The sequence below is a fragment of the Marmota monax genome, unplaced genomic scaffold, assembly GCF_021218885.2.
Source record: "Marmota monax isolate L192 unplaced genomic scaffold, Marmota_monax_Labrador192_F-V1.1 WCK01_AAM20220418_F8-fsc00026, whole genome shotgun sequence".
Classification (NCBI taxonomy): domain Eukaryota; kingdom Metazoa; phylum Chordata; class Mammalia; order Rodentia; family Sciuridae; genus Marmota; species Marmota monax.
Window position 1 is genome coordinate 649,848 of NW_026693108.1, and position 24,919 is coordinate 674,766.

General features: G+C 54.7%; 1 protein-coding gene across 1 annotated transcript; it reads left to right on the forward strand.

Moving 5' to 3' along the window:
- Positions 1-533: 533 nt before the first annotated feature.
- Grtp1 (growth hormone regulated TBC protein 1) lies at positions 534-24,287 on the forward strand. The gene is made up of 8 exons (XM_046454855.2): positions 534-691; positions 1,102-1,253; positions 7,747-7,905; positions 10,055-10,179; positions 12,455-12,551; positions 21,235-21,407; positions 21,477-21,662; positions 24,010-24,287. The coding sequence occupies exons 1-8, from the start codon at positions 645-647 to the stop codon at positions 24,097-24,099; spliced, it is 1,029 nt and encodes a 342-aa protein (XP_046310811.1). The 5' UTR covers positions 534-644; the 3' UTR covers positions 24,100-24,287.
- Positions 24,288-24,919: the final 632 nt, after the last annotated feature.

The window sequence follows — 24,919 nt, forward strand, 5'->3', positions numbered from 1 at the left end:
CGGTCCAGCTTCTAGTCCCGCTTTGCGGCTACCCGGGGCTGCAGTGCTGCGCCTACCCCAGGCTCACTCACACCCGGGAGGAGACCCTGGGCTGCACCCAGGGCGGGACCCACCGGGACCCACCCCCTCGCTGGCTCAGGGCTCCCGGTCCCCTAACCCCGGGTTTGAGGAGGCCGAACGGGTCCTCGGTGGGCGCGGGATGCAGGCCTCCAACTTGTATATTCTCGGACCCGAAACGGAGGGGAGCTGACGGAAAACGGGATCTGCGCTTTTTCTCCACAAGAGAACAACACAGGGGCCGCACGGCTGAAGTCTGGGGCGCGCGCACGAAGCCAAGCTGGATTCCTAGTGGATTCACAGCCCCCCATCTTTGCGCACGGCGGAGAGGTCTGGGTAGTTGGAGGAGCAGGTGCACCCGGCCCGCCGCGCCCTCCGCCCGCGGGCTCCCCGCCCACCGCCAGCCCCGCCGGCCCCTCCCCCCCCGCCGGCCCCTCCCCCGGCGCTCCGCGGTCGCCTGGGCCCCGCCCCGCCGGAAGGACAAGCGCGCCCCGGGGCTGGCGGCGCGCGAGGCTGGGGCTCAGCCCTTGGTTGGGCTCTGCCCGGGATTGGAGTCCGCGCTCTTGTGGGGTCGGCGGTGCGCCCCCATGGAGCCCGCCGAGCGCTTGCAGGCGGCGCGGGCCCGGGTGCCCAGGTGGGTGGCGAAGGCCGAGTCCGAGCCCCGGGGGCTCCTGCGGGGGCGCCGCGCTGCGGGTTGCCAGGGAGGATCCCGGACAGTGGGGACTGGAGGCGAGGGTCGGGAGAGACGGGGAGTCCTGCAGTGAGGCGGGATCGGGGAGGGAGGAGGCCCGGCAGGGACTCGGGGTGTCAGGGAGGGAGGAGCCTTAGGCAGAGAGGGGGTCTGCGGGGTGCAGGGTCCGGTGAAGGCGCGACGGGAGGGACGCGGGTCCGCGGGGTGCAGGTCCGGGAGCGTCCGGCCGGGGAGGGGGTTGCGAAAGGAGGAGGGGCCGGCGGGAGGCCGGCGGGGGGTCGCGCTCCTGCACACAGCCGACTCCAGCGGGCGAGGAAACTTGGATTGGAAAACAGAATTTTCTTTGTGTCCAGGGTCGATCCGTATGGGTTTGAGAGGCCTGCAGACTTCGATTACGCAGCTTACGAAGAATTCTTTTCCACGTACCTGGTAATACTCACCAAGAGAGCCATAAAGTGGTCCAGACTTCTAAAGGGCGGCGGCGCCGTCCGGGGAAGCGCCACAGGTGAGGGAGCCAGAGGACTGCACCACCCACCCCCTTCGCGACGGGCGAAGTCCAGCTCCTTCCCCCAGGCGCTGGCGGGGAGGCTGCTTCTCCAGACGCAGCACCCGGAAACAAAGCCCGTCTTCTACCTTCAAAATCAGATGGGGCAGGCTCTCCTTTGCCCCTTCTTCACGGAGAAAGTGGGAGTTGAGGGAGTGGGCCCTGTCCAGACCCCCGTGTTTTCCCCGGTCACTGTCCAAGCCACAGGTGTTATTTATGTGCTGATCTTTTGTTTCCTTGCTGAGAGTCTGCGCGTCCTGCAAAGTGGCTTGACCAGGATGGTGACTTCAGTATTTGTTAAGTGGGCAAGGCAGTGTTGGCCTGCAAGAGGCCACATACAGACCTCCAGCGCACCAGCAGGGCAGTGCCTCCCAAGCCAGGCCAGTGAGGGCTAGGCTTCAAGGGACAGAGCTGGATGAGCCAGATGGTAGAGGTGCGAGGGAGAGTAGACATGAAGCAGAGGACCCTGCACTGGCCTGAGGGCCTAGGGTGCTGCATGGGCAGTGAGCAGACAGAAGCACCAGACTCTTTTTAAAAATCTTTTTTTTAGTTGTAATTGTACACAGTACCTTTATTTTATTTATTTTTATGTGGTCCTGAGGATCAAACCCAGCGCCTTGCTCCGGCTAGGTTCTACGGCTCAGCCCCAGCCCTGCCCCAGCCCCAGCCCCACACCTGACTCTTGAAGGGTTTTAAAGATGTCAGCAGAGTGTTCCTAGGCCGTGCTGGGTTGAGGGACAGAGGACTGGGGTGGGGAAGCTGGTCCCTGCTCAGCCCCTGGGCTTCTTGCCCCTGCCTCCCTCCAAGGCTGTTGCTGGGAGGGTGGGTGAGAGGGTGGGTAAAGGCTCCCAGTGTAGCATACAAGGCAGAGCCCAAGGGACTGCAGGGGTGGCTCGCCTTGGCTTTACAGCCCTGAAGTCAGGGTCCTGGGTGTCCCACAAGTACCCTGCTGTCCCTTCCTGTCACCTGTTTGTCCATGCTCCAGCAAACACGTACCTTTACTTTTCTTCTTTTGGGCTTATTCTTAAAAGTTGTCTTTTAACTTAAGATGTCACATGTTGGTATGCATATCGTGTTTGCACTGTGCGTGATAGGTACAGGTACAGTGTGTGTGTGTGTGTGTGTGTACATATATACTTGAAAACATGCAAGATTACACACAAGGGAAACATTCCGGTCACACTAAGGGTTGGAAAATGAAGTTGTTTATTGCCTGCTCTAGGCTCCAGCCTCTCATACAAGTGACCACTAGGGACTGTCCAGGTGTCCCCCAAGAGCAGAGGTGCCAGCACACAGGCTCACAACTAATGGCATGGGCTCTGCACCACAGGGGCCCAGTGGGAAGAGTCCCTGAGGGATGTGTCTCCTGTGAGACCAGGGCACGTTCCTTCTGTCTGACTTTGTTGTTGATCCCATGCTGCTTCCCTTCTGTGAGTGGTGGGAGCCATGTTTGGCTCACCTCCGTCTCCCCATGATGGGGGTCTAGCTGGACCAGGAGTAGAAGGCATCTGGGAAGCCGTCTGCATGCAGAATATAAAATGCTCCCAGGCTCTTGCTCTCGTCCAGCGGCTTTGCTTTGCTTTGCTTCTTTTGAGCACTATCTTAATTCTTTTTAAAAATTTGACTTAGTTTTTATGGAAGTAGCCTTTTCCTGCTCACATTTCTTTAGTAATGCAAAGAGACTGTGATTATGGTAATGAGCACAATCACTGTCACAGGACTGCGGGGAGATCATTGTGCCACTCAGGGATGCTCAGCCTGAGGACTGGGAGCCACCAGCATCAGCCTGAGGTTCTGCTCAGTCTGGTAGGGGTGAGGGGGTCTGCACCCTGTGTGTCCTTGCTGGCACAAGGTGTGGTTTCTGGGTCCCTTACTGTGGACACAAGGCCCTTAGTGCAGGCAAAACTCCAGGTGGACTGTGAGGTCTGAAATAGGAGAAGATACAGGCTTTCCTGCCAGATGATCTGGGTGGGTGCAGTTGGGTGGCAGTGTGCTCAGCTTCAGGCCCCTGGGTCACCAGGCGCCCCTCCAGTGTGACGTCGCGCTCACTGGGTGTTTGTCATGTTGTGGAGGCATGTCGCCCACCTTTCGTGTGTCCAGTAGCACAGTTACCTACAAATGTTGGCATTCAGTGTGTCTTAAGACACACTTACTCTGCTCAGTGCCCTGTCTGTGGGTACAGGGCACACGTTATTTTTCTGTTGTAAGTGTCTGCCAGCAGCCCTATAGCCTGTCGCTCCTGTAGCCTAGAAAGACGGACCTCGGCACACAAGGTTCTGCTCTCCTGTTTCATTTCCTGTCTGGGTGTGAAAAGGACTTCTTTCAGATCTCCTTCTGAGTTGCTTAAGATGTTAACACATCTAAACGAAAATTAAATTACAGTAACATTTTCAAAGACAAATGCCAAAATATGAGACGTTTCTTCCTTTGTCAGGGCAGACAGATGGAAGCTAATTCTCTGGGTACATCTGTGCGCAGGCCCTGCCCTTGGGAGAGGGTCAGTCTGGAAGGACAAGAAACCATTCCATTCCCTGCTAAAGGAACAGTGCAGGTTCAGATAGCAAACTTGTCAAAAAGTAGCAAAAGCTTCTGTTCTGTGTAACCTGCAAGTGTGGCTGCCATTGCAGGGCACCCTTGTCCTTACCCTGACACCAGGTTGTGCTCCGTCTGTGTGTATTTGAGACTGAGCTCCCCAGGTGTGCAGTTTATGGTCAGCAGAGCAGTCGTCTCCGGCTTGTTTGTCCGGGGGAGAGAACCCAGGAGCATCTTCCCAGGAAGCCACATCCTGGCACTTTGTAATTTTTGAGACAGGATCTCTCTGAGCCGCCCAGGTTGGCCTCAAACTTGTAGTGCCCCTGCCTCAGCCTTCCCAGTCACTGGGATCACAGACGTGCATCCCTGTGCCCAGGCAGAGCAGGTGTCTGAAGTCGAAGTTGGTGTGTGTAACCATTTTGCCCTTTCATTCAAAACAAAACAAAACTTTATATTGCCAAATTATTTTTTAAATTTACAGGAAAACATTTTTACCTGTGTGTATTTCTGTGAGTTTAGACATAGTCTCCACCACAGTGAAGATTCAAAACAGTTCTATCACCTTCAGAAATTCCGCTTCTTGCCAAGTGTGCTGGTGCAAGCCTGTCATCCCACAGAGGGCTGAGGCAGGGGGATCATGAGTTCAAAGCCAGCCTCAGCAACTTGGCAAGACCCTGTCTCAAAATAAATAATAAAATGGGCTACAAATGTGGTTCAGTGACTGGGCACCCATGGGTCTGATCCCTGGTACTGGGGTGTGGGTTTCACCCTGCCATCAGCTCCCCCACTGGCAGCTGCTCATCCGCTCTCTGTTGTAAGGGGCGGAGCTTTCCAAGCGCATTTGGACACCATGCATCGGACTCCTGGGACCCTCTTGTGTACTTGGTGGCTCACTCCCTCCCGTTGCTGAGAGTGATGCACTTTCTGGATCTCTCTAGCCATCAGTTGATGTTTGGGACGTGCCCAGTCGACCCTGTAAACAGGCAGGTGCTTCTGTGTGAACTTAGCTCTTTCCTCTCTCTTGGAAAACAACCTAGGACTGGAATTGCCGGGTCATGTCAAAGTTTGATTAGTAAGAAATTGCATTTCCTAGCAGATGCAGGGTTTTAGGTCCAGTGCCCGCTCCCCACACACAAAAAAGGAAAAATAAGTTGCAGATTCTTTTTCTAAACGACTGTTCAATTTTGCATTTCTCCCAAAACTGTATGAACACTCAAGTGGCTACGCTTTCTTGTTACAATTTTATTTTTTTAATCCATTCTTTCTTTTGGACAGATTATTCTTTTTTTAATGTTTATTTTTTAGTTGTAGTTGAACACAATACCTTTATTTATTTTATTTATTTATTTTTATGTGGTGCTGAGGATCAAACCCAGTGCCTCGCACGTACTAGGTGAGCACTCTACCTCTGAGCTATAACCACAGCCGCTGGACAGATTATTCTATGTGCAACTTTGTCAAAAGACACTTGATTCTGTCTGTGTGAACCCCTCTCTGGTTCTTTCCTGTGTCCATTAATCCACTTGCGTGGCCTTTCACCAACACCACGTTGTTGTCACTGTAGTTATCAGTCTGCCAGTCCATGAGTGGGGCGTTTGTCTGCCTTTGCTTGGGTCTTTTGATTCCTTCTGCAGTGTTCAGCATTCAGACCCTGCAGGTGCTTCGTTTGGTTTAGACCCTTTTCTGTTACTGTTTGGTGTTATTGTAAATGACACCTTTAAAATTTTTGCTTCCTGGTTGTTCGCAGTTGGTTTGTGGAGACACCCCTGGTTTGCACGTGTCCTTTCCTTGTGGCGATTAATTTCCTCTGGTTAGAACAGTCCTTGCCGGTGTTGGGACTGACCCCTCTTGATGCTGGCCTGCAAAGAGTGACTAAATACGTTCAGAGCACTCTGGTCACTGTGCCCTCTGGGGGGTTCTGAGACCCACAGCCCAGTTTCAGTACAAATCTACTAATTTGGAGGGAAGGTCAGGTCAAATTATTAGTGTCTGCTTGAATTTTAAATGGGACCAAGCTCCTGCTCTCCGTGTTCACAAACACAGTGATTAGACAAGCTGGCTGAGATGATCTTGTTAGAGCAGGATCCTCAAGGACACTCCTAAGCTGCAAAGAGGATCTCCCAGGTTCTTTGGTTCTTGTGGATGGTGCTTGATCTGTCCTGCCCTGCCTGGGCCTTCATGGCCACCCACAGCTCTTGTCAGAAGTGGCTGAGCATTCCAGCCTGACTGGGAGGCCCAGTGGGCAGTGGGTGAGGCTTGTCCTCCTGGTGCCTGTATCAAGGTGCCCAGGCTTAATGTTCATAACTGTGGGTCCCTGAAACTTGTGTTAACAATGTTTGTTACTCATGGATTTCCTGTTGGAGCCTGTGAGGTCCTTCCTAGGGCTTATGATACCTTGTGAAATTTCACTAACTGCACGAATTTTTACTTCTTTTCTTCCCGTTCAGCCAGCTGTTACTATAGCAAGACCTGAGGTCTCTCTTGGCTCACAGCTTTGGAGGCCGCCCTTGTGGGTGGTTGGCCCTGCTGTTCTGAGCCTTGGTGAGGCTGTGCATAACAGCACGAGCATAGGGCTGAGCAGAACTGCTCATCCCAAGGCCAAGAAGCAGAAGAGCAAGAGGACGTGGGGGCCGGGGGCCAGGGTCCCACAGTCCCTGTCGGGCAGAGCTCCCATTGACCCAGGGACCTCTCTGGGCCCCACTCTTAGAGGTTGCACCCTCCCAGAAGTGCCACCTGGGACCAGGCCTTGGCCATATGGCCTTGGAGGACGTCTGACGTGCAAACCTTGGCATTTCCTACAGTGTGGCTACTTCAGAATGGCGTATTCATAATGTAATGGCAGAGGAACCCAGCAAACCCTTGAAAGCTCACTGTTTTGCGGGCTGATGTCATAAAGGCACAGGGGACACCTGGTCTAATTTGATTGGCCTGTCAGTCTCACTTGGCATCAGTTATCTGGAGGGGTCTTTGAGTCTGGTCCTCTGTTTCTATGGTCATTAGAAGATTACTAATTACTGGCTGGGGATGTGACTTAGTGGTGAGACTCATGCGTAAAACAGGGTTTGATTGCCAGCACCATAAAAAAAAATTACTTTTTCTTTTATTTATTTTCAATGAAAATAAAACCACAAGTTGTAGGGCTCAATATACAGGTTAACTTCAGAACCAGGACTGACCACTAGCACCACCTCCCAAGCGCCCCCAGGTCCGTGTGTGCTCACCTCAGCTCTACTGGCTCCGCCCTTCAGCCATAGTCCACGTGGGTGCTGTGCTCCTGACTGGGCCCACTGTTACTCACCGCCTGGTGCCTGTATCAGCACCTGAACCTGGTACATGGGGTCCTGTGAGGGCTGCACTGCCTGAAGTTGTGCTTTGGCCCCTGCCAGTCTGCCTACAGCTCCCAGGAACAGCAGAGGGTCAGCACCTGCCCCTGCCCTCTTCTGCAGAGGGCCATCTCCACCTGGCCTGGTGCCCACTCAGCACATGGTCGGCCACTGAGCTGTGCCCTTCTCTCCATGTGGCTCTGTATCAGCTCAGGCTCAGCACAGAGGCACAGGGCTGCTGGGGTGAGTCTCCCAGGGCAGGAGCCCGAGGCAGAGCCTGGAGTCTGGCAGAGTCCACCGGGCAGGCAGAAGGGGAGGACCTGGGAGGAGCCTGAAGCCCAGGCCTGTCTCCTCAGGTGCCTTGCAGGGCAGAAGATGAGCAGCGGTGACTGTACCGCCTCTCGTGCTGCTCTGTGGGGAGAGGAGTCTGTCTTGGAGAATTTACAGAGTGTATGTGTGGGCTTGGGGGAAGGCTTGACGTCTGGGCCTTCCGCCCGCGTTGTTTAGGGAGGGCAGGCGTGGGAGGCCTGCAGCCACAGGGGCACACTCAGCCCCTCCTGGTTCTGACTTGTGGGCGCTATCTGTCCTTTTGGTTCCAGTGAAACGCTACGTCCGGAAAGGGATCCCGCTGGAACACCGGGCCCGTGTCTGGATGGCAGTGAGTGGAGCCCAGGCCCAGATGGACCAGAACCCTGGCTACTACCACCGACTGCTCCAGGGAGAGCGAAGTTCCTGCCTGGAGGAGGCCATCAGGACAGGTGGGAGCCAGGGCCTGCACGTGGCGGGGTGGTGGACCAGGCAGCTCGGGCAGCAGAAGTGCTGCCCTGTCCACAGCCCTGAGGCCTGTGGAGAAAGCTGTTGTCAAAGACGCATCAGCTCGTTTGGATCTGAAATCACATTTCGGAGGAAAAATAAACTGAAGCATTCATGGGAAGGACAGTGTTTTTAATCCATCCAGAAAATCCTGGAGTGCCTGTTGGGGGAGGGCGGCAGCCAGCAGCACTGGGCACAGAGAGACAGTGCTGTGCCCAGGAACCAGTCCCCAGCAACTCTCAGCTTCTTGCCTCAGGGCCCTTAGTGAGCCCTGAGCTCACTGAACTCTCAGAAGCTCAAAGTGCTGGAAGAGTTCTGACCCAAGTTGAACAGGAGCTGTTTCGGAAATAGATGTCCTCTCCAATTTTAACACCTTTTGAGAAATGTAGGTGTGAACGCGACACAGTTTCTTAAATGAACCCGTTTATGTTGAAGCACAAGAGGTTGAGGGAGGGGGGTGGCCCTGACGTGTGCAGGGCTTCGTGCTGCGGCCCTCCTGGGTTCAGTGTCTTCAGGCTCCGGCTGTGGGAGCGGGGAGGGCTGGGGGGTTGGGATCCAGAGGCTGCATCCTGGTCACAGAACAGAAGCCCAGCCCAGGGTCCTCACGCGGCAGGGCAGAGGTGCAGATGGAGGTGGGGACAGGGAGCTCATGGAAGCCGTGCGTAGCAGAGCACATGGAATCCTGCTGTTTGTTGGAAAAGTGATTTTAAAGGTTCTGTTGAGCGTGGTTTTGGATCAGTCTTTTTGTTTTATCGTAGTAAAGGTAAAACATAAAAGTTACCATTTTATTTTGCCAAACTGAAACTGTCCTCACTGGGCACTAACCTGCCTCGCTGCCCTGTGGCCCCCCCAGGCCCCCTCTGATGTCTCTGCCTGGCTGCCTGAGGGTCCTCACAGGAGGAATCCCCGCACGTATCCTCCTCTGAGCAGCATCCTTCTCTGAGCAGTGGCCTCGAGGTTCCTTGGGGCTGCAGAGGGTCAGGACCCTTCCTTTTAATGCTGCAGTCTCCTGGGACGTGGGCACCACCTTTAGTTCACCCTTCGGACTCCATGGACACTGGGTGGCTCCACCACCTGGCTCTCTGCTGGAGTCGCTGCCTCTGGCCCTTGGCTGTGGGCCCAGAAGTAGGCCTGCTCGGTGGTGGCGGCAGGTGGTGGTGGCAGGTGGTGGCCTGGTGTCTAACTTGGAGGCATCTGGATGAACCGTTTTACAGGGATCGTAAGGGGGTGTTGGGTGCTCAGGGCGCCTGTGAGCCGTGGCCGCACCTGCACCCGTCCACATCAGCCTTTTCCTTTCCTATAGAACGATGAGAGCAAGGAGAAGCTTCTCCCGGCCAGGGTACCACACAGGAGCATTCACAGCTGTCTCTAGTCTGAAATAGTAAGAGCACCGTCTTTTCCCTTGATTCGTTTATTTGAATGTTGACGATTCCAGAAAGAGGTCTATCTGGGGCCTGGGTGGGGATTGGGCAGGGGTGTGGGCCCTAAGACAGGAAGAGGCCCGCAGGGAGGCCCCTCATACAGAAGCCAGCAGTGCCAGTTTATCTAGTGCTCGGGACTCAGTTTGTCCCTTTATTTCTGAGGGAGTCTCTTGTCCCACTCGCTGTGTGCTTGGTGTTCAGAACTGGGAAGCTCAGCTTGTCTGTTCATTTCTGGTTGAGTCTCCTCTCCTTCGCTGTGTGCCTGGTCTTCAGAACTGGGAAGCTCCCCAGAGCTCAGTGTGTCGTTTCCACTGGTCACCCTGGCGCGGGGAGGGCTCTTCCTGGGGGGAGCTGGGACTCAGGTGAGGTGGGCTGTGCTGGTGGGGCCAGTGTGGAAATGGACCAGTGAGGGCTGTGGCTCTGGATAGCTGCTGTGCCATCTCTGATCCCAAGAGAAAGGACAGTTAGAACTTGTTGCTGTGTCCCCAGATTCCAAGAAAGCCCCCCTTCTTCCTGACACATTGTGCCGTCACCTCAATTGTGCTGACCTTTCCCAGGTTGATTCAAGAGGCAACCAGGGTCAAACCAATCCTGAGGTCCTGGACAGAATCCCACTGCACTGGGGTGGACACAGAGGCTTGAGTGATGACCTCTTTGGTGAATTTCCGTGCAGACCTGAACCGGACCTTCCCGGACAATGTGCGTTTCCGGAAGACGGCCGAGCCCTGCCTGCAGAAGACCTTGTACAACGTGCTGCTGGCGTATGGGATGCACAACCAAGGCGTGGGGTACTGCCAGGTGAGCCTTCAGGCCTTCACACCAACACAGGGTCGCTGGGGGAGCCCCGGGCCTCTGCGTGTGCTGCTGGCACAGGGAGCTTGCTCCGGCTGCAGCCAGGCCACCTCCAGGGTTCCCAGGAGAGCACTCAGGCCAGCCTGGTGCCATCATGGGTCGCCAGCTGTAGCCCAGGTCTGCCACAGAGTGGGAAGCAGCTTTTCCTGAGCTGGAGGTTGCGAGCTTCACATGGCCCTCCTGCTCCCTGTAGCTGAGGTTGGCACCAGGTTTCCGGAGAGGATGATGAGTGTGTCCTGAGCTTGGGTGCTTTTGGTCCTCTTATCCTGGGCGATAGCTCCAGAAGCCCATGGTCAGTGCCAGGGAGCCCAGAGGGCATGGTTCAGGGAACAGGTGTGAACAGATGTCTGCCCAGAGCAGGTCTGGCAGCTTCGGTCCCCACCTGGAGAGCCCTCACATCATTCTCTGGCTGAGCAAGTGGGTGTCGGGGTGAGAGGGTGGCTGTGTGGGCAGGGAGAAGAGCAGAGGAGGCAGAGGACTGGATGGCCTGCTGCTCGTTTCTGGCCGGATGCCGTTGGGCCAGGCTTGTAGGCCGCACTGCTGGACGCTGGTGCTGCACGCGTGCAGCTGAGGCAGGCTGCCCCTCCACCCTTGGCTTGTGGCTGTTGCCACCCTCTGTCAGGGAACCGACTGTGGCCCAAAGGAGCTGAAGCAAAATGTCTTTATGTTGTTCTACTTTCTGTTCTTTTGGCTTTTAAAAAGTTTTACTTGCAAACACAAACACAGTTTTGATGTTGGCATGACAGTGGAGCTCTGCTGCTTGGACCCCACACACTGCGCACTCTCCGAGTTGGCCAACTGAGGCCCTGACAGGCACACACCACGTGGCTGAGACGCAAGTCCATGCTCCTGCATTTCTGGGGCCTGGAAGTCTGAGGTCAGGGCGGTGGGCTGGGTGCCCGGCCCCAGGCTGTGAGCAGGGTCTGTCCCAGCCTCCCCCAGCCTCTGTGGTCGCTGCCGACTGTGGCGTCCCTGGGCTTGTGGATGCCACACTCCGATCTCTGGCGCATGGTCCCAGGGCCTTCTGCCTGCTTGGTGTCTGTGCCCATGGTCCCGTTCTGTAAGGGTCTTCACCCCAGTAGACCCTCACTTATATTAGCAGCAACTGCTGGCACCTCCCCAAGGCACAGGGTGGGTCTCAGCCTGGGAATCCGAGGTGGCTGCCCATGAGCATTGCCTGTGTCAGCATGGTCCACCGCTGTGGCTGTCCCCAGACCCAGTGCACGTTGTCCCTGGGCTCTCGGCAGCAGCGCACGCCAGCCCCTGCCTTCACAGTCTTGATGCCACGGTCTCTGTGTTTAGTTTTTAGTTCTGCTGTGCAACTGAGGTGCAGATCTGAGGGTGTGAGAGCCATGTGTGTGCAGCCGGCGTCTGCTCCTGCAAGCCCTCGGTGGCACATGCAGGCCAGGCTTGGTGCCACCACAGCGTGCTGCTGCAGCCTCACCTGCATTGCTTCACACTCACCTACTCCTGGTGGAAGTGACGCTGAGCACGCAGCTCAGCCCCCAGGAGTAGAGCCCTTCCCAGAGGGCCGCAGGCCTGAGGTTTCTGGAAAGTGGTAGGACTCTCCCAGGAGGGTCTCCACCCAGTTCTCTCAGCCACCCTGATGGCCCCGGTGGCAGGCCGTGACCCTCACTTTGTGTAATCACAGCCCTAGGTGTAGAGTCACCGTGGGGGAGAGATCCAGGCCAAGCAAGTGGTCAGATAGCCTTCTGGGAACCAGTGGTGGTGGGCTGACCCATGCAGCCCTCAGAGGGTGGTCTTCAGTGCTCCTCGCATTGCTCAGGGGTTTTAACTGTTAACTTTTTCTTATTTTCATGGAGGTTCAATGAACACAGTACTACTGGCAGACCTTTAGTTTCTCTAAGATTCCACCAAAAGATTGTTCCAGGCTCATTCAAGTTTTAGGGAAGGGAAGAGAACTGGGGACCTAGTAGCCTCCCAACTAGTACCGAATTGTAAGGCAGTTGAAGACTCAGTGAGACCAGTTGTGGTGGTCCATGCCTGTAATTCCAATGACTTGGGAGGCTGGGGCAGGAGGATTGCAGGTTTAAGGCCAGCCTGGGCAACTCAGCAAGACCGTCTCAAAATAAAAAGTAAAAAGCTTGGGCTGCAGCTTGGTGGTAGAAGGCCCCTGGGTTCAATCCCTGGTACCACCAAAAAACAAAACAGAATGTAAAAACCTCAGTGTGAGTTTTGCTTCTCCTTTTTCCGATTTTAGGGAATGAACTTCATAGCAGGATATCTGATTCTCATAACGAAGAATGAGGAAGAGTCTTTTTGGCTCTTGGACGCTCTTGTTGGAAGGATACTGCCTGGTATGTTGGAGCCCCTGCGACGCCTTCCTACCCTGCCTCTGGGTCAGCCAGGCCAGCTGGCTGACCCTCCAGCTCTAGTGGAGGCACAGCCGTCCTCCTCAAGCTCCCAACATGGGCGTGGGCACCACTGGGCGTGGGCACCACTAGGTGTGGGGGGTGGTCTGCTGCAGAGCATGGGTTTGGCTTTGACCATGCGTTCAGCTCTGCTCTTCCTCTGTTGGCCCTTCCCTAGGGAGTGGGGGACTTGTGGAGTCTGAGGATCACGCAGTCTGCCAGGGGCTGGCCTGGCTGCCCGTGCATTGGTCATTAGGTTTGTGAGTTCTCATCAGCACAATAGCAATCTCTTATTACTACTTTTGGGGAAAATCACTCTTAAATCCGTATGCTTTTTAACTTCCTGACAAGTAAGAACAGCTACCAGCTTTAACAAAGCGTAGTGCAGACTGCATAGTGTGAGGTCACTTTGGGTAGAGAGGAAGAGCCAGAGCTGTCCCCATGGAAGAGGACGTGGGACAGCTGACTTCCTGTCCCACCCCAGTCTGACACAGGTGCTGGGAAGAGCACTCTGTGCCTGTCCCCGGGCAAGGGCATGAGATACGGATGCTCCACACATGTGTCCTCACTCCAGCCCAGGTCATTTGTGCCACCAGATAGCCAGACGGCCACAGCACCCCTTTCACAGAGGGTCTGCAGGCTTGGGGAGTGTGAGTGTGGGCCTGCGCGCAGGCTCGTGTGCCAGGTGAGGCAGTAGCACCTGGACCTCAGCCCGTGTGCCCCCTGGAAGGGCGCCTGAGCGCACCGTGGTGAGGAGAAGGCAGGCTGAGAGGTGATGTCTCCCTCACAGCAGCCAGGGCCAGGACAGAGGAGAGGGAACTGCAGCAGGTGCCGCTGCCTCCGGCCCTCGAGGGTGAGGCTGGTGTGCACCAGGTCAGCTCTGTCCTTCCCAATGGGCCTGGCATGGTCCAGGCCCTGTTCCGGGGTCTGGGAAGCACCAGTCCTGTCCTCGGGCAGGTTCTGGACAGCAGCAGCACACCCTCTCATCCCAGTTGCACAGATCAGCAGGAAACTATGTGGCACCAGCCCGTTGGAGCCCTTGGTGCCTCGCCCCCTCTCCAGGATGCCACTGCACAGAGCAGACTGTGGCTTCCCTGCAGCAAGAAGACTCCTTGTCTCCCAGAGGAGCCCTCTGTGGATCTGTGGCACTGCTGAGAGGGCAGGCTCTGGGATGAGCTGACGCCTGCATGTCCTGAACAGGAGAACATGTAGGTCAGAGGGGAGAAGGGCCAGGCTCCGGCTCCCCTCAGTGGGCAGCGGTGTCGAGCAGAGCTTCATCCCCACGTTGCTGCCTGCGTGGGTTCAGTTGAACCAAACTGCCACAGAACAGGTCTCGATTCAGACTCGGAACTCGGGTGAAACGTCAGCCAGTGAGAGGAGGTAGTCCTGCCACTGTGGAGTGCTCCAGGTAGCAGAGGCAGGGACACTGCACCTCCCAAGTCTTGTCCCAGGCAGCCTGTGTCCTGCTTTTCATCATCTCTTTTTTAATTATATGAGGGATATACATATAAAATTTTCATTTGGAAAGTTAAAAAAAATCTAGTACCAATGCTAGGATGACAGTGACAATCTTCCATGAATACATCCCATCTGTCTCCTTCAGAGGTGTTGAGAAAAACAGTCTAACAAAGTTGACTTGATGGACATGCCTAGTTTTCTCTACTGTCAAACCCTGAAGAAACAGATAATTCCTGTTTTATTTAATTATATTTTAAAATAAAGCTTAGCCGGGCACAATAGCATGTATCTGTGGTCCCAGTTCCTCGGTAGGCTAAGGCAGGAGGCTCGTTGGAGCCCAGGTGTTGGAGACCAGCCTGGATGATATACAAGATCCCATCTCAAAAAAATTGGTCTGGGGTGGATCTTGGCTGTTGAGTATGCTTGCCTGGTACACACAAGGCCCTGGGTGTGATTCCTGGCACCACAAAAACTTTTTCGAATAAAATCTTGCAGAAAATGGAAAATGACGATCCGCTCGTCAGCTCATGTTAGGAAGCCAGAACAGTGCGATGTCCTGCGCGTAGGCTCGTCTCCCTGAGGCACAGGGGCACGTCCCTGGTAACACACTCAGGGATTGAGCAACTGGAATCTAGAAATGGTTGTGAAGTGAGTTCTTTCTTTTTGTTGTTGTCGAAAGTCATTTTATCCCAGGAATGCCAGAATGACCTAATCATTTCAAAGAGTCCAGGGCAAGACAGGCCAAGAAAAGCTTAAAGAAGGAAACTGGCGGTTGATTGATGCTCAAGGTATGTGGAGTTAGTTTGTCTACGGGTAAAGACATGTGTGGAACAGAACTGAGAAGCCCAAGCCAACTGGTCTGTGGCTGCATCTGCCATCCGTTGGAATGTCTTGTATAAGGCACATCAATTAATGGAGAAATAACTGTTTAAAACACTATTCTGTGACAGTTGACTGTCTACATGGAAGAAAGCAAAATTAGGTCCTTATTCGATTCCAGATGGTTCAGAATTTCACAGTTAAAAAGTCAGAGCTCTGAAGCTCAGAGAAGAAGAGCGGTTTGTGAGGCTGCAGTGAGATGAAATTCTGGAAGGCAACTCAAAAGCATGGAAGACACTGAGAATCTCAGTCACATGAAAATAAGCCAGTCTTGGAGACAGATGACAGAAGCAAGTGGCTGCTGGTTTGGAGAAGACATCTGGTCCATGCGATGAACCAAGGGCTGTGGATCTGGATTGTCTGAAGAATTCCTAAAGGTCTGGGAGAGGACAGCATCAGGGGAAGGAAATGGCCAACAGTTGATTCACAGACAGGCACCTGGATGGCCCACGGACTTAGGCAGAGGTGGTGCGGCCTTCAGCAGGCCAGTGCCAAGCAATGTCCCCAGCTGTGGAGCCACTGAAACCTGGCAGTAGTCATCTGCATCCCTGAGAACAGGTGTCAGTCAGTGCAATTCAAGAGGAGGACCCTGGAGAACAGAATGAGCAACCTTCACACCCCCTACCAGAGACTTCTGCACTGTGGCCAGTGCTTGGCCGCCCCCGACTGTACTCAGCCCAGGTTTTGGGCCAGAGCCCCTCTCATCCCAGTTGCTCAGATCAGCAGGAAACCATGTGGCACCAGCCCGTTGGAGCCCTTGGTGCCTCGCCCCCTCTCCAGGATGCCACTGCACAGAGCAGACTGTGGCTTCCCTGCAGCAAGAAGACTCCTTGTCTCCCAGAGGAGCCCTCTGTGGATCTCTGGCACTGCTGAGAGGGCAGGCTCTGGGATGAGCTGACGCCTGCATGTCCTGAAAGACTGGTGTGACCTGGTTTCCCCTGAAATGCAGGGGAACAGGTCCTTGATGGCACACCTCAGCTCTGGCCAGCAGGAGGGCCAAGATGAGCACCAAAGCACACTCTGCAAGGCCACAGCTCCAGTCCAGGAGCAGAGGAGGGTTGGTGTGGGCTGGTGGTGCCCTGATGGTCTCAGCCAGGGCTGAGCAGGACTCCACACTCTTCTGGTGGGCTTCCCCCATGACTGCCCATCCCGAGCCTGGTGTTTCCTGGGGGAGTGCTGCCCTTGCTGTGTATGAGTTGGGCCTCCGTGTGGGCATCCAACTACAGACAAGCCCAGCTCCACCACGGAACAGTCAGGTAGCACAGACTCCGTTCCGACCTCTTCTCCCAGCATGCTGTCTCTGGCAGAGTAGAGGACCCAGCAGGGTGGCCAGCCAGGGCCTTCTAGTGGAGCCCAGCATGCCCGGGTGCCTCACCTCCCAAAGGAGGGTCTGGGACTTGATCTCCCTGCCAGGCAGAGGAGGGATATTACATGTTTTTTTTTTTTTTTCCCCTTAGTTAAATTCTATAGTATTGTGCTCTAAAAAAAAATCAATCTATCATTTCTATGATAATAGGCTTAGGACTTGGCAAAAAATACAAAGAATAAAAATGTTTTATGTTTACTCATTTTCATAAGAGACAGGGTCTTATTATGTTGTGTTGGGACTGCAGGTGTGTGCCATCATGACTGGTTGAATCTCTTTTAAAATCTCTATTTTTATTGCTATCTAGTGAGCTACTTACATATTTGATTTTTTTTTTTTTTTTAATGTTTCAGTACCAAGGGTTGAACATAGGGGCACTGAAACACTAAACCCCTCATCCCTGGCCCTTTGTTATTTTTTATTTTTTGGTACTGGGGATTGAACTCAGGGTCACTCAACCACTGAGCCACATCCTTAGCAACCCCCCCCCCCGCCTCCTTTCTTTATGGTGCTGGGGATTGAACCCATGGCCTTGTGCATGTGAGGCAAGAACTCTACCAACTGAGCCAGATTCCCCAACCCCCCAGCCCTTTTTTGTATTTTATTTAGAGACATGGTCTCACTGAGTTGCTCAGTGCCTCACTGTTGCTGAGGCTGGCTTTGAGCTTGCTATCCTCCTGTCTCAACCTCCTGAGTCTCTGGGATTACAGGCGTGCGCCACTGCACCCAGCTTATTTTAAAAATTTTGACAGTCTTGCTGAGTTTCTTAGGGCCTTGCTTAGCTGCTAAGGCTGGCCTTGAATTTGGAATCCTCCTTCTTCAGCCTCCAGGGATGCTGAGTTACAGGTTTGCACCACTGTGCCCAACTGAGTTAGTTCTTTTTGAAGGCAGGAGAATAGCAAGTTTGAGGCCAGCCTCAGCAACTTGAACCCCATCTCAAAATAAAAAAAAATATATTTAAAAAGGGCTGGGAATGTTGCTCAGTGGTAGAGTGCCATAGGGTTCAAACTACTACTACACAAAAACTAAGTAAATCTAAAAAAAAAAAAAAAAATGCAATGTCCCCTCATCTTGGGGACAGGCCCCAAGACCCCTCCCCTATGCCTGGAACCATTGGTAGTACTGAGCCTGCTGTTTCACCTTACACACAGACCTGGGATGAAGTGTGTAAGTCGGGCAGAGGAGAGATTAGCAGTGACCCATGGCAAGGTGACTATAACTGTATACGGTGATAAAGGCTGGGTGAAGGAGGCCTCCCTCTATGCTCGCCTTTCTTGAGGCCATGAGGCCATGAGGCCACGGAGCAGGGTGATGAAGTGGCCCTGTGGCAGAGACTGGGAACCATGGCTGTTGCTATTGACGGTGCGGCTGAGGGTGGTCCTCCTCTGGGGAAAGGTCCCTGAATGGGGAAGGGCAGCTGCTGGTCCTGTGGCCCTGTTGTGCCCTGGGTGGACACATTGTGCCCACCTTCCCTTTGTCTTGGGCCATGCAGTGTGGTGTCCTTGTGGGCCATGTTTTGCATGCTTGGGCCAGAGACCTTAACGTTGACACTTAGGGTCAGGAGTGTGCTGTGTAGAAGGCCGTCGTCCCAGCGAAATGTCTTCAGGGCTCCGTTTCACTCCCTTCCTCCTCCATCCCTGGGAAGCAGCACAGTTTTGGGGGGAGGAAGGCTCCTGGGTCCTGCTCCTGAGGGGTGGGAGTGGGGGGGCTGAGACCCCCTAGACTCAGCCCTGGGTCCTGGGGCGTCCGTGAATTGGTATGTGGCCATGCACACTGGGTATCAGGTGAGGGTGAGTGGGGGTGCAGCCCTGGGCATCAGTTCTGGAGGACATCGATGCACTGATGGAAGGGCAAGGCGCCCCCCCTGGGACAGAGGCCACATGCTTCCTATGCCCCAAGTGTGTCACAGCTGTACCTGGGCCACCCTCCATGACACAGTGTCCCCATCAGGTGCCCAACACTGCCTGTGCCCAAGGTCCATCTGGTGGGTGCAACTGGGTGCCAGTGTGGATTGCTCTGGAGTTGGGGTGAATTGCGTGGCCTGTTTCTGTGGCCCCAGTTTTATGCCCATTGGGTGGTTAGCAGCCCCAAGTGGCATCAGGTCTTAAGGGTTCTGTCGTTTTCCTTTGCGGTTACTTGGGGTCGAGCTCAGCCACAGGTGGCTTAGCACAGAGGCCCACCGCCTCTCCCCCTCCCACCTTCAGCAGGAGCCCGCGAGGTACCGCCGGGCCTGCTGTGGCCCTGTGGATGGGGAGGTTTGACCCACCTTTCATCCTCGTCTGAGAGCACAGCTGGAGCCCATGTGGGAGTGTGATGCCAGCCCTCATTGTGCTTCTCGTGGAACGCTGGCCGGAAGAGAGTCCAGCAACGGAGGACGGGTCACAGGCACTGGAGATGCTGTGCTGCTGTCTTTGTGGCCCCTCTCAGGTGTGACCTCAGCCTTGGGGCTCCAGGGCACTAGTACCTGGCCCAGCTGTGCCTGCTGGCCTCAGACCCTCGTGGAACACCGGCAGTGCAGCCCTGCCAGCACCTTCCACACTCAGGGAAGGGAAGGCGCCATGAACTTACTTTCATCCTGCCCTTGGAGACCGCCACAGCCCTCAGCCCCATGAGGTCAGGGTATGAGTTCAGCGCCTCTGTTTATGGAAGTTGTTCTCAGCCTCTCTGTCCTGGGACCAAGGTCGCACTGCACCTTGTAAGTCGCCTCTTGCTTGTTGCTCAGCTCAGCTCCTTGCAGGGTCTGATGATGGAGGTGGGGTTGCTGTGCCTCTCTTCCAGCTGAACAGCATGCTCTCGGTCACGAAGGCAAAGACAATGAACAGCTCACGCTTTGAAGAGATACGTGCAATATCAAGATAGGAAGGGGGTTCAGAAATCCCTGACATTTCTTAAAATCTCCAGGCACTTTCATTTCAGACATCCTTGTTGTTTGCTTACTCTGAGAATCAGCCATGTGCCGGCGTCTGTAATGACTGTTTCAACCAAGACACCAAGTCCGCCCAGCCGCACCTCCTACCTGGTTAAGCAGCCACGTGGCAGGTGGCTAGAAGGCCTGCTGGGCATGCAGCATCTGCTGCGGCTTCTGCTGTGACAGTATGAGGATAGCCTACTGTGTTCTTTTTTTTCAGAGGGAGTACTGGGGATTGAGCTCAGGGGCACTGAGCACTGAGCCATATCCCGACCCTATTTTGTATTTTATTTAGACAGGGTCTGACTGCATTGCTTAGTGCCTTACTTTTGCTGAGGCTGGCTCCCGAGCTACTGGGATTACAGGCGTGTACCACCATGCCTGCCTACTGCATTCTTCTATATCACAAATTGAGCATTAAAACTTACTACAGTATGTCACATTGACTTCAAAAATCAAGTAGGAGGGGCTGGGGTTGTGGCTCAGTGGTGGAGCGCTCGCCTAGCATGCACAAGGCACTGGGTTCGATCCTCAGCTCCACATAAATGTAAAATAAAGGGGCTGGGAATGTGGCTCAAGCGGTAGCGCGCTCGCCTGGCACGCATGCGGCCCGGGTTCGATCCTCAGCACCGCATACAAACAAAGATGTTGTGTCCGCCTAAAACTAAAAAAAAATATATTAAAATTCTCTCTCTCTCTCTCTCTTAAAAAAAACAAAAAAACAATGGTTTCTCAAAAAAAAAAGGTAAAATAAACTAAAAACTAAAGAATAAATATTAAAAAAAAAATTGAGTAGGAAACCCAGAAATTCTGTGGTAAGACAAATGTCCATTCAAAGGAAGATAGAATGCTATTTAGAAGTGTTTGAGTGTGAATTCTGTTTTTGTTGGGGTAAAACACAGACAGCATGAAATTCACGCTTAACCATTTCTGTGTTCGCCTTAGGAGCATTAGTGACACACTGAATTTGGGGGCCCCTTGGATTAAGGAGAACTTGCTCCTGCTAAGAGAGAAGTCCAAGGGCTGCAGCCCCCACCCTGACAGGCTCTAAAGCAGCCAGGTGTGGAGATGCCCGGCCCTGGCCTGTTTGGCACCGGCCTGTGGACTGCACGTTCCTGTCCATGGTCTCGCCTCTCCACCTGGTCTCCTTTAAAGTCCTGCTCACTTTCAGGTGTTTTGAAGACGGGACTTTTGAACCCATTAAGTTTCTTCTGTCTTCCTTCAAAGCCAGCTTTGAATAAAACCTTTTTTTCCTACCAAATTGACTATGAATATTTTGCAAGTAGCAGGGGCTGCAGTCTCACCTTCTGCCCCCATTGCTGTGCCTGTCACCTTCTGTCTGCATTAAGTGCTGACTCCCCTCCCCTCCCCCTGCTCATCTGTCTCTGAGTGAGGACTTAGGGACCTCTTAGAAGAGGGGTCATAGGGCTAGGGTTGTGGCTGAGTGGTAGAGCGCTTGCCTGGCATGTGTGAGGCCCTGGGTTTAATTCTCAGCACCACATATAAATAAAATAAAGGTCCATCAACAACTAAAAAATATTAAAAAAAAAAAAGGGGTCACATAGTGTGTGTCTTTCTTGGACAGGCTCATTTCACTGAGCACGGTGTCCTCAAGAACCGTGACCTGTGTCAGAATCCCTCTCATTTTAAGTCTGGATAATGTTTCATCATATGGACATCTGTCCGTGTGTCTATTGATGCACACCCCTTAGCAGTTGTGAACAGCACAGATGTGAACACCTGGGTGTGCAAACATCTTTTTCAGTCTCTTCCTGCCTGAAGATTTTAACTAATGCCCAATGGGACCTGAGTGGGTGGCATCTGGCCCAGACCCCTGGTGCCCATGGCTGTCCCGGGGGCCTTGCTTTGGGAGTTGCTCACAGGTGCTCCTGGACTATGGTCCTTCCTCCTGGGAGAGCCCCGTCTCCACTCCCAGCTCAGAGGCAAGCGAGGCCTTGGGGGCACCAGTGGCTTGCCAAGTGTGCCTGAGTCTCTTGGTTTCCCTCCCCCTCTGGCAGATTACTACAGCCCTGCAATGCTGGGCCTGAAGACTGACCAGGAGGTCCTTGCGGAACTGGTGAGGCTGAAGATGCCCGCGGTGGCAGCCCTGATGGAGGGACATGGCGTGCTGTGGACCCTGGTGGTGTCCCGCTGGTTCATCTGCCTGTTTGTGGACATCCTGCCGGTGGAGGTGAGCACCTCCATGGGCCCCGAAGCATGTGGGCTGCTGCCTGAGTGACGTGGGTCTATGTCTCCACAGACAGTGCTGCGCATCTGGGACTGCTTATTCAACGAGGGCTCCAAGATCCTCTTCCGGGTGGCCCTGACTTTGATCAAGCAACACCAGACATTCATCCTGGAAGCCACAAGCGTTCCAGACATCTGCGACAGGTTCAAGCAGATCACCAGAGGGAGCTTTGTGACCGAGTGCCACACATTCATGCAGGTGAGTTTTGTAGGTGATGACCCATGGGGGCCCCCCCTGCCTGCCTGTGTGCCGGACCTGGGCTTCTACTGGGCCCCTCTCCCCGGGAGGACTATGCCCTCTTCCCGCTGTAGCCACCCTTCTCTCCTGTGGCCTGCCGAGGTGGGGGCATGATTCCCCTCTTACCCATCCATGTCCGAGGCTGCCTCTGACCACGTAGAGGGTCAGATCAGGGTTCCCTGGGTCAGAAGGGTGGGCACAAGAACATAGACCCGCTTACCGGTGCTTTGGTGTCCTGGGGGAGTGGCACCATGTTATCCAGGCTTGGCCTTACTATGTCCTCTCACTCTCCTGACCATCCTGCCTGCAGCAGGCCATTTCTTTTCAACCTTCATGCTTTTGACTTCACCCTTGGCCAGATGGGCTGCCCCTGTGTGTGGTGCCTGGAAGGGCGGCTCCCTGCCGAGTCCCAAGCCTGACTGTGCAGACAAACTCAAGTGGGGTCTGCACTGACAAGCGTTGGGGCGGGGGGGGGGGTTGTGGGGGCTGGGCAAGGCTGTGAGCAGAGCCTCTCAGTGGGCATGACCCTGTCAGGACCAGACCAAAGGCAGAGCTTAAGGGGCCTGTTGTAACACCGTGACTTTTTATCTTGAGATACAGATTCAAAGGGAGTCCCGGAGGCACCTTGGGGTCCACCCCACCTAGCCTTGGTTAGGTACCAAGAGAGCTGGAGGCAGTTTTGGGAGCCCTGCAAGCTGGCTGTGGGACTGCCTTCTTTCAGAAAGAGCAGGCACATGTGGCCAAAGTCTCCACTGGCTCTGCCTGCTCCCTTGTGGTGGGTGGTGCTAGTGAGCGGCCCGGCTGCAGGAGGTCGAGCCCTTTGATGTGGGCACAGCCGATGGCAGGTGGGCTCCTGCCCCCAGAGGCTCTGGCAGAGGCTGCACCTTCCTTCTCTGCTGTGTGGCTGAGTGTGGCCACCGCCTTGTGCAAGTGGTTCTGCTGGGACCAGACACACCCTCCATGCACAGGACCAAAGAGGAGACTGAGTGCTGTGAGGAGCAGCAACTCATGTGAACCCCTAACCTAGAGTTAACGCCACTGTGGCTAGCTCTGGTCACTAGGAACTAGTGCCTTTGGAGGGGCAGTGTTGGCCCTTGGAAGCTGTTGCTGGCTCAGGGCTCCTCCAGGAGATGTTCCAAGGGAAGCGCAAGCAAGCACAGGGCTATGGTCACTTTCATGGAGCACTGAGAACACCAGCCCTGGGGAAGCCGCAGTGCAGTCCATGGGCTTAGCCCAAGTCAGGGGCAGAGACTTGCAGAGAGAGATCCCAGAGCCTTCCCTCCAGGCTGACAGCAGCCTCAAGGACCTCACGGGCCTCACCCACCGAGTGCCCCAGGATGGTTCTCCTAGGTAGCTGCCAGCGGCCCCTCCTGTTCCAGAAGCAGCCTTTTGTTCCTGCTGCCATGAGTGTTTTCTAATCCACGTTGGAAAACACAATTTGATTCTTTTTACACGACCAAATATTTCCACTGTGGGTTCTATGGGTTTTAGGGTCCAAATGTTCTTCCCATTGGTGAAAATAGGCTGTGGCCATGAATGGTTTGTGTTAGACGGCATCAGGCAACCTCAGGATCACTTCAGATTGTGATGCCAAGTTAGAAAGACCCACTCAGAAGTTTCTGGGTAAGAATGGTGCTGCCATGAGGATGTAGGGTATCAGGGATGCCCAGGGCAGACAGGGCCAGCCTGGCAAGGGCCTGGGCAAACCCTGTGATGCTGTAGCCAGCAGAGCTCTGCCCCCTGCTCAGGACACAGGGCTGGTGGTCTTGGCTCTTCTCAGGGTTGCTGCAGTTTTCGAGTATGTGGAACCAGGGAGGACACCCCTTTGCCCCCCAACAGCCACAGTGCTGTGCACATGGAGCCAGGCCCTCGCCCAAGTCCTACCTCCACGTGTGCTAGCTCTGGCCACTGGGCTCCCAGCCCCCCTCACAGCCTGAGTCCTCGTCTTTGTGGTGTGCCGTGTCCCTTGCTGAGCACAGGGACCAGAGGGGTGTGTGTGGCCCAAGATGGCCAGTGTTGCATGCAGGTGACCCCTGGCTTCCAGGTGAACTGACAGCCCGGCCCTGCAGTGTCTACCAGGCTGACTACTCAGGCCCACTGTGAGCATGGCTGCCTAGGTGTTGGGGGTGGAGGGCAGGGGCTGTGGTCATTGTGGGCCTGGCCCCCACTAAATGGCCCTACAGGGAAGGCTCTGCCCTGTGAGGTAGCTCTGGTGAGCACTGGCAGGTGGCTTTGTCCTGGTGCCGTTCCAGATAAGGTGGGAATATATATTTTTGGCTGATTTGTTTTTAAATTATTTCTCTTCCAGAAAATATTCTCAGAGCCAGGGAGCTTGTCCATGACGACCATCACCAGGCTGCGTGAGAGCCACCGTGCTGCGTTGCTGGCACAGGGCTGACAGGCTCCCTCTTCCCTGCCCCGCTGCCCGTGGGCCCATGACCATTCCTGCTGCCCCCCTGTCAGGTTGTGAATGCCTGATGTCACTGCACTGCAGCGGTCGGTCTAGAGAGACCTCCGATCCTGTCACTCAGGCTGTGAGATCATAGATTCCAACAGCATTTATATTTAATAAAGTGTGAGCACTGAGTTTGTGGTATCAGCTTGTCAGCGTTTCGGCGCTATCACTGAGGTCAGCCTAGTTACTGCTCTTGCCTGTGGGGGAGTGCTCACCGTGTGGCCCCTTAGGGTTGCAACCCACAAGCAGGGCTCTCCCAGCAGCACCCAGGAAGGCCACACCATCACTGGGAACCCCTCTGACTCCTCCAGGAGGCCAGGCTGACCTTCATGAGAGCCTGCATGCCAGCCTGGTCCTGTCTAGACTCATTCTGACCTTGAGAGGGGCTCCTCGCAGGGTGGGCAACACCACTCCACCTGGCCCACCTGACCGAGATGCACTGCTAGAGGAGCAGTTTGTGGGGGCCTCGGCTTGTCCCCATGTCTGCTTCTGCAGTCTGGGTGCCTGGTAGTGCGGGCATGTGGAAGAACACCAGTCAGGAAGCCTGGGCTCTGGGCCACTTGCAGGCCATCCTTAAAGCCAACCCCCAAGGTCCCAGGATCCTCAGTGCCAGAGTTCTGCTTCAGAAAACAGAAGGCGAGCTTTTGTGCCCTGAGCTCCTCGTTTCAGCAAGTGGTGGCTCCCACTGCACCTCATGGAGACCAGGGAAAGGCAGGCTTCAGAGCTGAGTGTCTCTCCAGTCCCAGGCCTGCCTTTCCAGGTG

Bases quoted from the DNA above. Each gene is read 5' to 3' on its own strand.
- Grtp1 (XM_046454855.2), top strand. From the start codon at position 645: ATGGAGCCCGCCGAGCGCTTGCAGGCGGCGCGGGCCCGGGTGCCCAG. The intron at 692-1,101 runs GTGGGTGGCGAA...CTTTGTGTCCAG, and splicing joins GCGCGGGCCCGGGTGCCCAG to GGTCGATCCGTATGGGTTTG. The intron at 21,408-21,476 runs GTGAGCACCTCC...ATGTCTCCACAG, and splicing joins TGGACATCCTGCCGGTGGAG to ACAGTGCTGCGCATCTGGGA.